This window comes from Prionailurus bengalensis, chromosome A2 (genome assembly GCF_016509475.1).
Source record: "Prionailurus bengalensis isolate Pbe53 chromosome A2, Fcat_Pben_1.1_paternal_pri, whole genome shotgun sequence".
In the NCBI taxonomy this organism is placed as follows: domain Eukaryota; kingdom Metazoa; phylum Chordata; class Mammalia; order Carnivora; family Felidae; genus Prionailurus; species Prionailurus bengalensis.
The window spans coordinates 161,236,497-161,249,401 of NC_057348.1; the positions used below are offsets into that span (position 1 = coordinate 161,236,497).

The 12,905-nt window shown below is 58.5% G+C and overlaps 2 protein-coding genes and 1 long non-coding RNA gene across 12 annotated transcripts in view; 2 read left to right on the forward strand and 1 right to left on the reverse strand.

The window, feature by feature from the left end:
* CUL1 (cullin 1) overlaps positions 1 to 3,195 on the forward strand; it is a 106,596-nt gene extending 103,401 nt beyond the window's left edge. For all 4 annotated transcript variants that reach the window (XM_043589814.1, XM_043589812.1, XM_043589811.1 and 1 more), the window contains exons 18-22: positions 276 to 323; positions 403 to 485; positions 979 to 1,084; positions 1,665 to 1,778; positions 2,671 to 3,195. In XM_043589814.1, coding sequence (XP_043445749.1) covers positions 276 to 323; positions 403 to 485; positions 979 to 1,084; positions 1,665 to 1,778; positions 2,671 to 2,751 — 432 coding nt within the window. In that variant the 3' untranslated portion in view covers positions 2,752 to 3,195. The remainder of the gene's footprint in view (positions 1 to 275; positions 324 to 402; positions 486 to 978; positions 1,085 to 1,664; positions 1,779 to 2,670) is intronic.
* A 4,422-nt stretch (positions 3,196 to 7,617) lies between these two features.
* EZH2 (enhancer of zeste 2 polycomb repressive complex 2 subunit) overlaps positions 7,618 to 12,905 on the reverse strand; it is a 66,333-nt gene continuing 61,045 nt past the window's right edge. For all 7 annotated transcript variants that reach the window (XM_043589817.1, XM_043589821.1, XM_043589818.1 and 4 more), the window contains exons 16-20: positions 11,996 to 12,091; positions 11,278 to 11,359; positions 10,550 to 10,630; positions 10,307 to 10,391; positions 7,618 to 7,947 (exon numbers count right to left, since the gene is read on the reverse strand). In XM_043589817.1, the coding sequence (XP_043445752.1) occupies positions 7,887 to 7,947; positions 10,307 to 10,391; positions 10,550 to 10,630; positions 11,278 to 11,359; positions 11,996 to 12,091 (405 nt within the window). In that variant the 3' untranslated portion in view covers positions 7,618 to 7,886. The remainder of the gene's footprint in view (positions 7,948 to 10,306; positions 10,392 to 10,549; positions 10,631 to 11,277; positions 11,360 to 11,995; positions 12,092 to 12,905) is intronic.
* LOC122488474 lies at positions 9,288 to 12,837 on the forward strand. Its single transcript, XR_006298622.1, has 2 exons — positions 9,288 to 10,115; positions 10,803 to 12,837. It is a non-coding gene; the product is annotated as an uncharacterized LOC122488474 (long non-coding RNA).

Consider the following 12,905-nt stretch of genomic DNA (forward strand, 5'->3'; position numbering starts at 1 on the left):
AAGATCAGCGTGGCTTCTAACGTTTGTAACCGCATCGGCAGTTTTTACCACGAGGTGGTCAGAGCCACAGAGGGGTTGGCTTCCCTTTGACAAGTAGGCGCTGGCGGTAGTGAACTTAGGGGACCTCCTAGTCACCACCTCCTTCTCCCTGGGTACATTCTCCTGTCTGGGGGGGGGGACTCCTGTGTTCCTGCCAAAAATCAACTATGAGGTCGTGTGTGTGTGGTTTGTGTTGCAAAGAAAAATGCAACTTACCTTTTTCTCTTCAATTGCAGGACATTTTGGCACAAGTCCTACAGATTTTATTGAAGTCGAAGTTACTGGTATGTCTGTGCACGTTCCGTGTTGAGCTAGACGAGATCCTTTTCCTGAGATGATGTGGTAACAGCTCTTGTCCTGTAGGTTCTGGAAGACGAGAACGCGAACGTTGATGAGGTGGAATTGAAGCCAGACACCTTAATCAAATTGTATCTCGGTTATAAAAAGTAAGGAAAATCTGCCAGGTGGATGGTCCTGGACCACAGACTCGTCCCCTCGCATCCCTGCGGACGGAGGCTGGGCACGGCGTGGGCCTCGGTCATCTGCCGCTTGCCTCCGGTTCCGTGTCTGGTGGTTTCTCCACCGGGCAAGCGTCCCCTTAAATGGCTGGCCGGGGACCTTTGGGCCTCTGTCTGTCCCAGTGCCTCGAGTTTGTCTCATTTGACGAAATTTGGGAGAGCAGATAGAGGCGCCGGCTCTCCCGTGACACGGGTGGCCTGTTACCGGCCAGGCAGGAAGCCACCGAGGGGCGGTGGCCTGGGGCCTGCTGGGGGCCGAGCTTCTCACAGAGGTGGAAACTACCTCGGGGGGGCGGGGGGGCCGGGCAGTGGGACGCGGGGACGGGGCTCGGGTAGCAGAGGCTTTATAAAGGTCACACATGGGCCTTGAGCACCTGTCCTTTAAAGCGACAGCGACCGGTCTCCTCCGTTTTCCCGGCAGTAAAAAGTTAAGGGTTAATATCAACGTGCCGATGAAAACCGAACAGAAGCAGGAACAAGAGACCACACACAAAAATATCGAGGAGGACCGCAAGCTGCTGATTCAGGTGACTTGGGGCCCGCGTGGGGTGGCGACCCCTCACAGAGAGTGACGCCGCTCTGGCGCCCCGCGGGGTCGTGGGGTGGCTGGGACTTGGGAGCGGGTGCGGGGACGGTGACGGGCCCCGAGTGGAGCAGAGGAAGGAAGCGGATGGACGCAGAGAACGTGGCGAGTTCGCGTCCCGACGGGGCAGGGGAGGGGGTCACAGCGAGGCAGCTTCTGCGGCTCTGCAGACTCGTGTTTTCTCCCCCCCGCCCACCCCATGCTCTATATAAAAATGAATTTTTTAATTGACATCCAAGTTAGCCGATAGTGCAACAGTGATCTCAGGATGTGTTTTCTCATTTTTAAAACGCTCTGTAGTCGGGTGATATTATTAAAACTGCCGAGGAGACCAAAGTAGACCGTGTTTATTCTGTTAGAGTTGAAACACATATCCTGCCGTGCGTTTGTGACCGTGTGTGAAATCGCAGTCCTCTGCGCGGACACGGCCCTCGGCGGCCCGTTTGCTAGTTGTCCCGAATGTCCCTGAACGGTTGTAACCGTGACGTGTCCCGGTTTTTCCTCCCCGGGTGACGGGTGACCAGGCGGCCATCGTGAGGATCATGAAGATGCGGAAGGTCTTGAAGCACCAGCAGCTGCTCGGAGAAGTGCTGACTCAGCTGTCCTCGAGGTTCAAGCCGCGGGTCCCAGTGATCAAGGTACAAGAGCCACACAGCAGAAGCTGCCCGTGTGTCGTTTTAGGAGAGCAAGGTGTAACGAAAACGAGGCCGACGGCCCTTGGCATAGCCATACGTACTAGGTTTCTACAAAAGGAAATGGGCTTAAGCTTAAAACCTTTTATCGAAACACGTACACCGAGCGGTGCACGCGTCCTGAGTGTCCGGTTTGCTGATTTTCCCAGAGTAAATACACTTGTACACCAAGACCCAAATCGAGAGTTAGAAGGTGACCAGCGTTCCCGAAGCTTCCCCTCGCTGCCTCCCTCACATTGCCCCCTGTGGCCCGAATCTCGCTCCCACAGCAGTTCGCCTCCCTCGGGACTCTGTAAACGACCTGTAGAGTTCCCGCTCGGCTGTGTCCCAGTTGTAGCCCGGCCACGGGGTGCTCCCCCTTGCTGTGTGAGCACCGGCTCCAGGGGCAGCCACGGGCTTCTCCAGGTAGCAAGTCCGAGGCGTCCTGAGACCGCTCGAGTCACCGGCAGCCGGTGCGGGGGCCCCGACAGTGGGGCGCTGGCTTGTTCAGGAGTCCCCACCGCCCCCCAGTCCCTGCCGGTGACTCAGGACAGAGCGACCGCGAGGTTCCCGCCCCGTGGCCTCCGCAGCACCCGGCCCGGGCGGCCCGGCGCCTGGGGTGCTGGGAGGCTGTGGCCCCGTGCCGGCTCTAAAGACACTCGGTCACCTCAGCGAGGCCGTTAAGGAGACGGGCACTGAGGGGACTCCATTCGGGGACGCGGTGGATGGGCTGAATTGCCCTGACTGGGCTCTCGGTGGTGCAGGGGAGATCCCCGGTGAGGGTGGCCCATCTCTTCGGTAATATGTGTGTTTTTTTTCCTCCTGTCACGACTTCTCTCTTTTTTAAAATAATGCCCAGAAATGCATTGACATTCTGATCGAGAAGGAATATCTGGAGCGAGTTGATGGGGAAAAGGACACCTACAGTTACTTGGCTTAGCCCTTCCGGAAGGGTCTGCCTGTGCGAGCCGCAGCAGGTAGTTCCGGGCCGAGAGAAGAGCTCCATCCAGCTCGCAGCAGCCAGCCTGGCGCCGTCCGGACCTCCCTTTTTAAAACCGAGACCGAGGCTCCCACCGGCCGGTCTCAGACGAACATCAGAACTGCTCAGGATTGACACGTTTCAAGTCTGTAAATACGGACACCGACGCCATTTAACCTAATTTAAGAAGAGGGGCGTCGCGCCCCGAGGGCTGCATGCTACCGCATTTAAACCAGTCCATTGGCTGCGAGGCCGACGGCCGCCGTCCTCGGGCATCGGCGTTGGCAGCACCCCCTTTGAGAGCAAGTCTCACGGACCCACGTGTAGTCTGCTATGAAAAACCATTTGTATAGTGTGTTTCATTTTTTAATGTGTGAAAATAAAGAGAATTAAAGAATTTCCGTACAGGTCGCATTTGGTTTTGTTTCAAGTCTACTGATGTCTACGTGTAAATAAAAGACGTAATGATTGTGCGGATTTATAATCCCGTGTCTTCCTGTAGTCTAACAGGCTGCATCCTGTGGATTGAGACTCGAAGCTCTTAAAACTTGAAGGCCTCTTAGTCTTTTCCCCCAGACGCTCCTGCTCATTTCTAGGACTTGCCGCAGGGACTGGAAGGCAACCGTGTGTTGATTCTGTTTGACGCTTGGGAGGACCCGGTGGGTTAATCCTGACGTCCTCACGTGGTGGAGAAACTGAGGCCAGAAGAAGGGGCACGGCCCCAGCCTGCAGAGCCTGGCCTGGGACCTGGCCACTCCCTCCTGGTTCCAGCCGGTTGTCTGCGCGCAGGGAGCAGCCGTTCGGGGCGAACTCGCCAGCTTTTCCTGGTAAGACCGCCCGGCCCCCAAACGAGGAGAGTGGCCAGGCGGGTGGCCCAAGGCGAGCACCCTGGGGTGGGTGGGCCACGAAGACGGAAGCTGTCGCTTCCAGGCGCCTCCTGGTAAGTGGAGGGGAGACCAGAGGCCTGGGGAGCGCGCCCTGCGCCCATCCGGTCGCGGGGGCCCCTCTGAGCTCTAGGCCGCGCTCCCCCGGCTGAGTCACTTGCTAGTGAGCCCCTTCCTGGCTGAGGGACAGACGAACCCGGGAGGTGGTGGTGGAGACTCTCCCCGGGCCCTGCTGTGTCGTCCTCCTCGAGAACCCCACCTGACACCTCGTGGCCTCGAGCAAGCCTGCCCTGCGCCCACCCTGGGTCAGGGTCACAAGCCAAAGAAGTGAGAGGGAAGTTCTCCCAGTTCCCTGGAACAATCTGGGCCTGACAGGTTAGTTTAAAAAGTTACAAGTTGGGGGCAGCTGGGTGGCTCAGTTAAGCAGCTCTGGTCATGATCTCAGGGTCCGTGAGTTCGAGCCTGGCCTCGGGCTCTGTGCTGACAGCTCGGAGCCCAGAGCTCGCTTCGGATTCTGTGTCTCTCTCTCTCTGCCCCTCCCTCACTTGCACTTCATCTCTTCTCTCTCAAAAATTAAAAAAGTTACAGGCCAAACGGGTTAAAAGGTAGTAGCAGTGGAGACAGAGTTTGTCAGTTTACACAGCGTCTTCAGCTTTTCCAGTTGTACAGACACCACCCCCACCCCCCGCTTTGAAAACCAGGCAGAAAGCAGGACCCGCCCCCCCGCCCCCCATGCGCACACCCGCGGCACCCAACCCCCCGGCTCCTGGGGTGGCGGGCTCCCCGCGCACGCCGGCCTCCACCCACCCCCCACCCCCCACCGCCGTGCCTTGACCCGCTCCGGGACACACGTGCTGCAACCACGGAGCCCCCCCGTGCGAAGCTGTGTTGGAGCCCCGTTGAACGCGGGAAGCGACCTCAGGAGCCGGTGCCGGGTCTCCGGTCCCTCCGGGCTCGAGAGCGCCCCTGGGTGTACGGCGGGACGCGCAGAGCAGCCGGTGAAGGGGCCCTGAGGGGCGGCCGAGTCCGGCGGCCCCCCACGTCCGCGCCCCGCCCCCGCCCCCGCCCCCCGGGCGTGCGCCGTCTGGGGGGGGGGGGGGCGGGGGCGGAGCCCCACGCGCTTTGCCTTCGCGTGTCCGCTGCCCTCCGGCTCCGGTGTGTGCTGATCCACCGCCTGTCTCCTACCAGGAATGGACGAGCGAAAGCGCGGTCTTCGGAAGCTGCTTCCGGGGAGACACCCGGCCGTCGAGAAGGGCGCCGAGGAGAGCGAGGCCACCACCGCGTTCCAGGCTGCGCGCCCAGAAGGGGGACGGACGAGGTAGGGCCGTGGTCCGCGGCCCGTGAGGGTAACGGGTTCGCCGGGGTTGGGGCCGCGGTCGGACGTGCCTGTGTAGACAGACCGCTGGCCCGTCGCTCGCCGGCGCCTTTGCGGGACAGCGGCCGGGAAGGTGGCGGGTACAGTCCCGAGCAGCACCGCCAAGGCGGGGGGGAGGTGGGGGGGCACACCAGTAGCTACAGGAACGGGCACCTGCGGCCTAAACGGTTTCTGTTCGCTAGACGTTAACTCGCGTGGATTTGAGTCTACACAAAAAGGCAACAAATGTTGCCACGGCCTGAGCATCTCAAGGTGGCCGGTCTCCCTGCCGAACACCGGTATCTGACGTCCCTTTGAAAGAACTCGCGGTTTTACCACCCGCGGACGAAAACCCAAACGTGCTTGCCGGTCTCTGCACGGCCCCTCCCTTCCGAAGACAGCTGTTCCAGGAATCGCAGTAACGCGGCCGGCTGGGCGACTTCGTTTTATTCCCTGAACGTCAGCTTTCCGGCTCACGCCCTCGTCCGTGGCTGACCACACGCTGACTTGCCCCGAGTGAGTGTGGGCTCTTCTTAAGCCGCTTTATGGACGTCCTGGTTCGTAAAAAGCTCTACCTACGCGATGTCTCAGACCGCTTCTGATACCCACCCTCCTGGAATCCTTTACCACAGGGGGCCGAGGTAGAAGCCAGCATTCGCAGCGATTTCCGTGTCCGTGAAGGGCCCAAAGCTCCTAGAGTTTTCAACCGAATACTCAGGTTCTTTGACAACGTTCACATGGGGAACCTGTCTCGATGACCTCTGTCTACGAGCATAAGTCACACGATTCGTTGGTTCACGTGGGATTGACGGCCTCTTGGGCAGAGGTGGGAGCCAGGATTCGAGTCACCAAATGGATACTGCCAAGGCCGGAGCCTGAATGAACCAAGACGATGCGGAAAAGCAAGCAGCTTCTAGATGGATTGTAGTCTGCATGCTTTTGTAAGAAACCACTAAATCCGGACCGGAAAGCATTTTGACAAACCGGTTACTCACGGTGCCCTCAGATTTGCCTGGGCGTCCGTCTGTGGGCAAGGGGCCACCGCCTAGACGTGGATGTTGGGACCGTCGTCACTGCCCTGGGGCACCTGCCTGGGGTTACGACCAGCGGCGGGGGGAAGAGGTCAAGAAGGGACCACAGAAATTGGCCGGCAGGGCCACCTGTTGTCACGTCAGGCTGTCGTCATCCGTTCCAGCATCGGATGTTCCTAAACTGTCCGAAGCCTCTCTGTCCTGGTACAGCCGCTACCCACCTCCTAGTCCCCTCCGCCGGGGGAGGCCCGCTTCTGGCTTCCTCTCCGTGGGGGTACGGCAGTGGGGGAGGCACACGATTTTTAAAGTTAGTTCTTCCCCCACGTTTTGGCTTCATTACTGGGTATTTGAATGCGTCACGTGTCTAGCCCTGTGCCCGCCTGCGCATTACAAACAAAGGCGAATCTAAAGCCGACCGGATCGGAGGTAAGAGGCCCTTGCGACTGGGTGCGTGGCCAGCGTTGGTGCCGAGAGAACCGGTGTAGAGGACACCGGAGACGGGCGTTTTGGATGCGGGCACAAGAAGCTCGCTGTGCTGTGCTCACAACTCCCTGCTCTCCACTAAAACAACTCTTGTCTCGGCCACGGATCCGGGTGTCTGGAGCGTTGAGCGAGAACCTCCCTGGACTCCAGGCTCCGCTCCCAGCTGTTCACACGTGGGGACGGGCTGGCGGCAGTCAACGGCAGGAAGGCTGTGGCCGGAAGAAGCTCCAGGCCCGTAGACCCCACTGGAGCGGTGGTCCCCGCGCTGTCCTCAACGGGCCCGCGTGTGACCACGGGGGGGCTCCACTCACGGCGAGCGTCCAGGGCGGGACGTAGCAGTGACAGAGTCCGTCCGCGACGGCCCCCCCGAGCGTGTGGCGCCACTTCCCGGACACGGGGGTTGGGAGACCGTCTACCCCAGTGTCCTTTGGCACCAGACGTGGCAGAGAATGAAAGCGCGGCACGGGAGATTGGCGCGTCAGGCCAGGTTTTCTGGCCCCAAAGCGAAATGGCCAGTTAGCGCTCGAGTGAGGACCGGCGCCAGGGCTGACGCGCCCACATGCGGCAGAGACCAGTCCCGTCGAGGTTTGCGTGGTTGGAAAGGGAAGATTTGATTAAGCTTCACACGAAACAGCATCACAAAAACGTCCTCTAATTCCGGAAAAGGCAACTGGACCGCGCAGACCGATCACAGCTGTCATGACGAGTCCAAGGCAAGAGCCCCACTTCCGGGACACTTGGAGGGGTTTACCAGCCTTTAAGACCTGACACCGGTCTGGTTGTTACCCATCACCTTTCGTAGGCAGGAAGGCAATCTCCCCCCCCGCTGTGGGATTTCCGAACGGCCACCTCGTCCAGCTCCGTGATTGTCTACACAGAGATCGAGGCTTCAAGGCTCCTGTGCGCCAGGCCGTCAGCTATCTTGTCATGTTATATGAAATAATAACTGGGCAAGTTAATACAGGTAATAAATAGCCCTTAAATCGGGACCCACAGAAAGACACCCCAGGATTTCAGGGTGAGTGTGCTGTCCCCTCCGCGGACAACTCGGTACGATCAATGACGACACCAGGGAGAAGTTCAAGTATTCTTTTATTCAAAGTTGAAAAATGTACCATACTGCATTATTGCAAAAATTCACTGGTACAAAACACTTTGCAGCTGGTGAGAAGGCAATAAAAAGTTGATTTTTAAACTCATTACTATAAATTATTCTTACAGTACTTTGCAAATTCAGAATTTCAAACTGCATTTTATTCTTCTAAATTGCCCACAGTACTCGAGGTTCCTGAAGCTAAGGCAGCTGTTCCAGAAAGGAGGAGGGGGGGGAGGAGGTAGCCGATGTCAAGGGATTTCCATTTCTCTCTCGATGCCCACGTACTTGAGGGCGTCGGCCTGGCTGTATCTGAAAGAGCATGAAAACGCCATGACCCGCGAGCCAGCACGGGGGAGACCGGCCCCCACCTCGCCCGCCTCCCGCAGCGTGGGCAGAAACTCGCTTCTACTCTGAGAACTGGACAAGCCTGTTGGAACGGCCCCCACCCCCTGCCATCCCAGCGGGCCCGGGAAGGTGGGTCTGCGTCACCACGGCCGGCCCCGCACCAGAACAGGCCCCGACCCCACGTGAAGAACCTAGACCCAGGGGACGGGACGCCCAAAACGGAGCGCCGTGGCTGCCGTGACCTCCCCGGGGCAGGGGTCCACCGGGGACCTGTCGGATGTGGTGCCGAAGGCCACCGCAGTAAGTGGCGACACACGGCCCGGTTTTTGCCACCGCCGCACCCAAGAGCTGTGCTCCCCTGGGGGGGCGCGTATTTGGCTACAGGATGTAGTTTGCTCAACAGGCATCTGCTCGCATCTAAATACGTTCTCGGCAATTTACCCCGCAGAGCCTGACGCCGTGTCCCCACCACCGGGGGCTGCGGGACTTCCCACAGAAAGGACCCGGAGGTGACCAGGTAGGACACTGGCCACCACGGCGGGTGCTTCGGCCGTCGCAGGCAATGACATCGCTCTAACTGCGCTGGAGGGAAACGGAACCTCTGCCAAAAGCGAGTGCATGAGGCTACGCGAATGGCGAGGGTGAAAGTGGGCTTTCTCCACGCTTCGTCATACAGGCATACCTCGTTTTATTGCGCTTCGCAAACATTACTTGTTTTTGGCGGGGGCGGGGACTGAAGGTTTGTGGCAGCCTTACGGCCAACAGGCCGGTGCCATCTGTCCGTTTCTGGCACATTTGGCCTATGAACATCAGGCCCGTTCAGGTGACTGGTGACCTGGAAGTGACTGCTGGCACTGTCACAGGGCATCTCGAACTGCACCCATGTGAGAAGGGGGGGGAGGTCTAACGGCTACACGTTACAGGTGGTCTGGCCTGGCCGCTCCCCTGCCCGGCCCCCACCCCTCTCCCTCTGCCGGCGGGGGGAGGGGAGGGGAGTCCCCGAGATGCACCAATATGGAAATGAGGCCAGCGAGCCATCCACTGGGGGGCCCCTCAGTGTGCAAGTGAAAGGGAGGGTCATGCGTCTCTCACTTTGAATAAAACAACTAGACGCGACTGAACTCGGCGAGGAAGGCATTTTGAAAACCAAGATGGGCCGGAAGCTAGGTCTCGGGCCATCAGTGAGCCACGTGGTGAAGGCGGAAGGAAAAGCTCGGGAAGGAAAAGAAAAGTGCTCCTCCGGGAACACACAGGTGCTAAGAAGGCAACGCGGCCTCCCGCTCGTGTGGAGAGGGTCGCACCAGCCACGCGTCCCCTGAGGCCAGAGCCTAATCCGGAGCCAGGCCCCGACTCTCTCCGACCCCGTGAAGGCGGAGAGAGGTGAGGCAGCTGCAGAGGAGAAGCCTGAAGCTGGCAGAGGTGGGTTAGGAGGTTCCGGGAAAGGCGCCGTCTCCACAAGTGCAGGGCGAAGCGGCAGGCCGGCCGGAAGGCCCAGCGGCCGGAACGAATGTGGGGGCCGCACGACACCCACCCCTTCGGTGGAGACACAACAGCCTTCTCCCGGAAGACGCCAGCCGGGCCTTCAGAGCCAGAGAGGAAAAGTCCGTGCCCGGGGCTGACTCCCTCGTCGGGGGCTGACGCGGCAGTGACCTGGACCGGGAGCCGGGGCTCGGTGACCGTTCCGAAAACCAGAGGCCCCCGCGAACGGCGGGAGGTCTGCTCCGCCTGCGCTCTGTGAACGCACGAGGCACGACGAAGCCCGTCGGTCTCCAGCACGGTCACTGAGCAGGGGACGCTGGCTGCTGAGTCCTGCTCAGCCAGAGATCCCTTTCAAGAGGGGGCAGCTCCCTGGCGGTGCACCCGGTCACATCCCAGAGCTCTGACGGAGACGGACGGGATGAGGGTCGTGCTCGTGCCTGCCGCCACCCCCGCCATCCTGCAGCCCGTGCCTCAGGCGGCCACCTCGGCCTTCGAGTCTAGTATTTAAGAAACACGGGTCACAAGGCGACTGAAAGCCACCAGGTTGAGCCACTGTTCTAGATGCCGTCACTGTCTGGCAAGCACCCCCCGGCAAGAGGATTGGGATTCGCTTTAGTGCAGGGGCCTGGAACCGAACCCGCGGTAACGCCGAGGTATGCCTGTATTTCGAAAGTAAGCCTTACTTGTGTAACTTCCCCCCCACAACCCTGACAAATAATGACCAGAAATCAATCTCTCTAAGACCGGAAGATCCAACAAAGAGCTAAAAGCCAGGCTTTCCCCACAGCTTAGAGTCCAGGAAGAAAAAGCCCTCAGGTCACACTAGAAATACGCTGTTACCAACCTGTAATCAAAAAACAGCTCTTCACCAGTCTGGATGGCTCTCTTAGCAAAAATCCCTATCCTGTGATCGCCGTTAACCATCATAACTGGAAAGAGATACACACACTGGGGTCAGTGAGCTGGATGAGGACGGGCCCCAGGGAGGGTCTGACTTGGGCACATAATCCACCTCTGTCCCAGGGCTGTTCAAGTTCACTGTCTGAAAGGGGGTTCTGTTGGCAATCCTGGTCCCTCTAGCACCTACCTTTTGCATAGCAGTTTGGATTTACTGAATGATTTGCAAAACGAATCTTGTTACCCTTGCGGGTTGCATCCACCACAAAATCTGAAGAGAGAAAGAGAACCTAATGCAGTGAACAATTTCAGTCCGAGATCGGTAAACACGAAGTTACTACGGTTCTGGAGAAGCCACGGGTCAGGGTTGTTCAGGGCTGGCTTTTACGAAAAATGTGCATTCTTGATATGCCATTTCACCTTTTACTTTTTTTATTCGACAGCCTGCGGAACATGTTCGCAGAAAGACCTACTTGCTTCGCTGGAAAGTTACTCTGAAGGTATCGGGGGTGAGGGGCGCCCCACCCCCCACGGCCTCACGTTCGCTGCCCCAAAACAGCGTCTGGAAAGCAGCTTCCTCATTCTCACAGACCTTCTGAGAACAAGCAGGGAAGTTCTGGGGATGCGTCCACCTTCAGGGCTCCCCACCCTTCCCGGGTCAGAGGCCCCGATGAGACCCGGCAGACTCCCCCCACCCCACCGCCGAGGCCCCGGGGCAAACCCGCAGCACGTCTCCCAGCTGGAGCCGGCGCAGCCCTAGCGGCCAGCGGCTCTGAACCATCCGGTTCAGCCTGGTGGCTTCGCCAACAGCCTGTTTCCGGGCGGTGAGAAGCGCCCGACGCTTGGAAGTGAGGCGGAGACGCTCCCTGCAGCCCCAAAAGGACCCCTGGCTCGCAGATGCCACCCCCTCAGACCTACCATTGTTCAAGTTGAACAGAAAGCTGCACATGTATTTGTCGTAGACTTTCCCTCTTCTGTCTGCTTCATCTTGAGAAATAATCTAAAAAGCAAGACGGTTGTGGATTAGGTGACCCAAGCTCGAAGGGGACTACAGACATTTTCCCACCTTCCTGACGCAACCCAACAGACGGTCCTACGGCTGGTTCCTCTCCTGCGTTCAGTCTACGTGCTGATGTTTCAGAACAGTGTTGACCCAGAAACACCATTCCCACATCTAAAGGAATCGTGCCTGGAGACAGTGATTGATCGACCAAAAATACAAACGGGGGGCCAGGCGGGTGTTTCCAGAACGATGCCAGCCCAACGGGTCTTCTGTAACTCTGCGGCTACAAAAGTATATAATCAATGACACTGTTGTTTCTAGGTCCTTATCAATCAGCCTCTGGACCGAGTAGGGTGGACTCTCCAGCACGAAACGAAGCTCTGGTTCTCCCCCTCGTCCCCAGAGGTGAAATGTGACAAGGACCGAAGCAGCCTATGACCAGGCAGGCCAAGCCCACCGGCAGGAGTTAAGTCCAAGCTGAAAAGGCATTTTTTTATGACTTCGTGGCTAACTGAACCCCACAGACCTACCCCGTGAAACCCCATCCCAGGCAAAGGCAAGTTACTACACACGACGCAAGTCCCCGCGGTCTGTACGTGCTGTCCCCCCGAGACCGAGTGAGCCCCGCCTTACCTCTCCACAGTACTCTGAGATGAATTCATTTTTCTGTACGGGATCTTTGATGAAAATCCCCCAGCCCGCCACGTCGGACGGCGCCAGCAGCAGGTGCTAGGGAAGAAAGCGCACGGCACCGACCGGTCAGCAAAGGAGGGCGAAGCCCGAGGGCGACTTAACGCCCCGAGGACTCAGATCCGTCCTCACACGGCCACTGAGGCAGACGACGTCGGGAGGGCTCCACCGAGGGGCCGGCTCCCCGGTGCTGCCGGCAGCTCTGAGAAGCCACAAAAACGGTGGGCTTTTTTGGGTAAATAAAGCCATCTCTGGTAATGCCCTTACGCGAACGAAACCCGGTTGGTAAAAAGTATGTTCTTTTCTGTTTGAGGAGCTAAAAGAAGCCACGTCCACGTGAGCAGGAAGGAGGCTGTCACGCAGTGGGGGCGATGAGATTCTTAGGGCTGAGCAGCGGTGCCGGCGACACGAACTGCCTAGAATACGACAGCCCAACCCCTGAAACCGTCACAGCCAAAAAAATAAAACAGCTGCCACCGCCCCGAACGCAGCGTCTGGCGGGAGGGCCCTACGCCCAGCGGTGCGGCCTCAGTTACGGCGCACGACCGCTCACGACAGCTCGGTGACCAGAGCTGTGCGTGTCCTCCCACCCCGCCCCTCCCCCGCTTGCGCTCGCTCTTTCACAAATAATAACCATTTCTAAAAAACAGAAGATACGGAATTTCCCAAGTACGCGTTGTCAATTTCTTTCGTTCGGCAATAAACCTCCTGGTTGCTACGGTTAAAAGCACCCGCGTGAAATTCCCGCTGTGTTGTTTTCAAGATTATTAAAGAAACGAACTATTTCCAGTGTGCAAAGTCCACTTTCTTTTGCACTCCGCACAAAAAAGAACCTTGGATATTATCTGAGAAA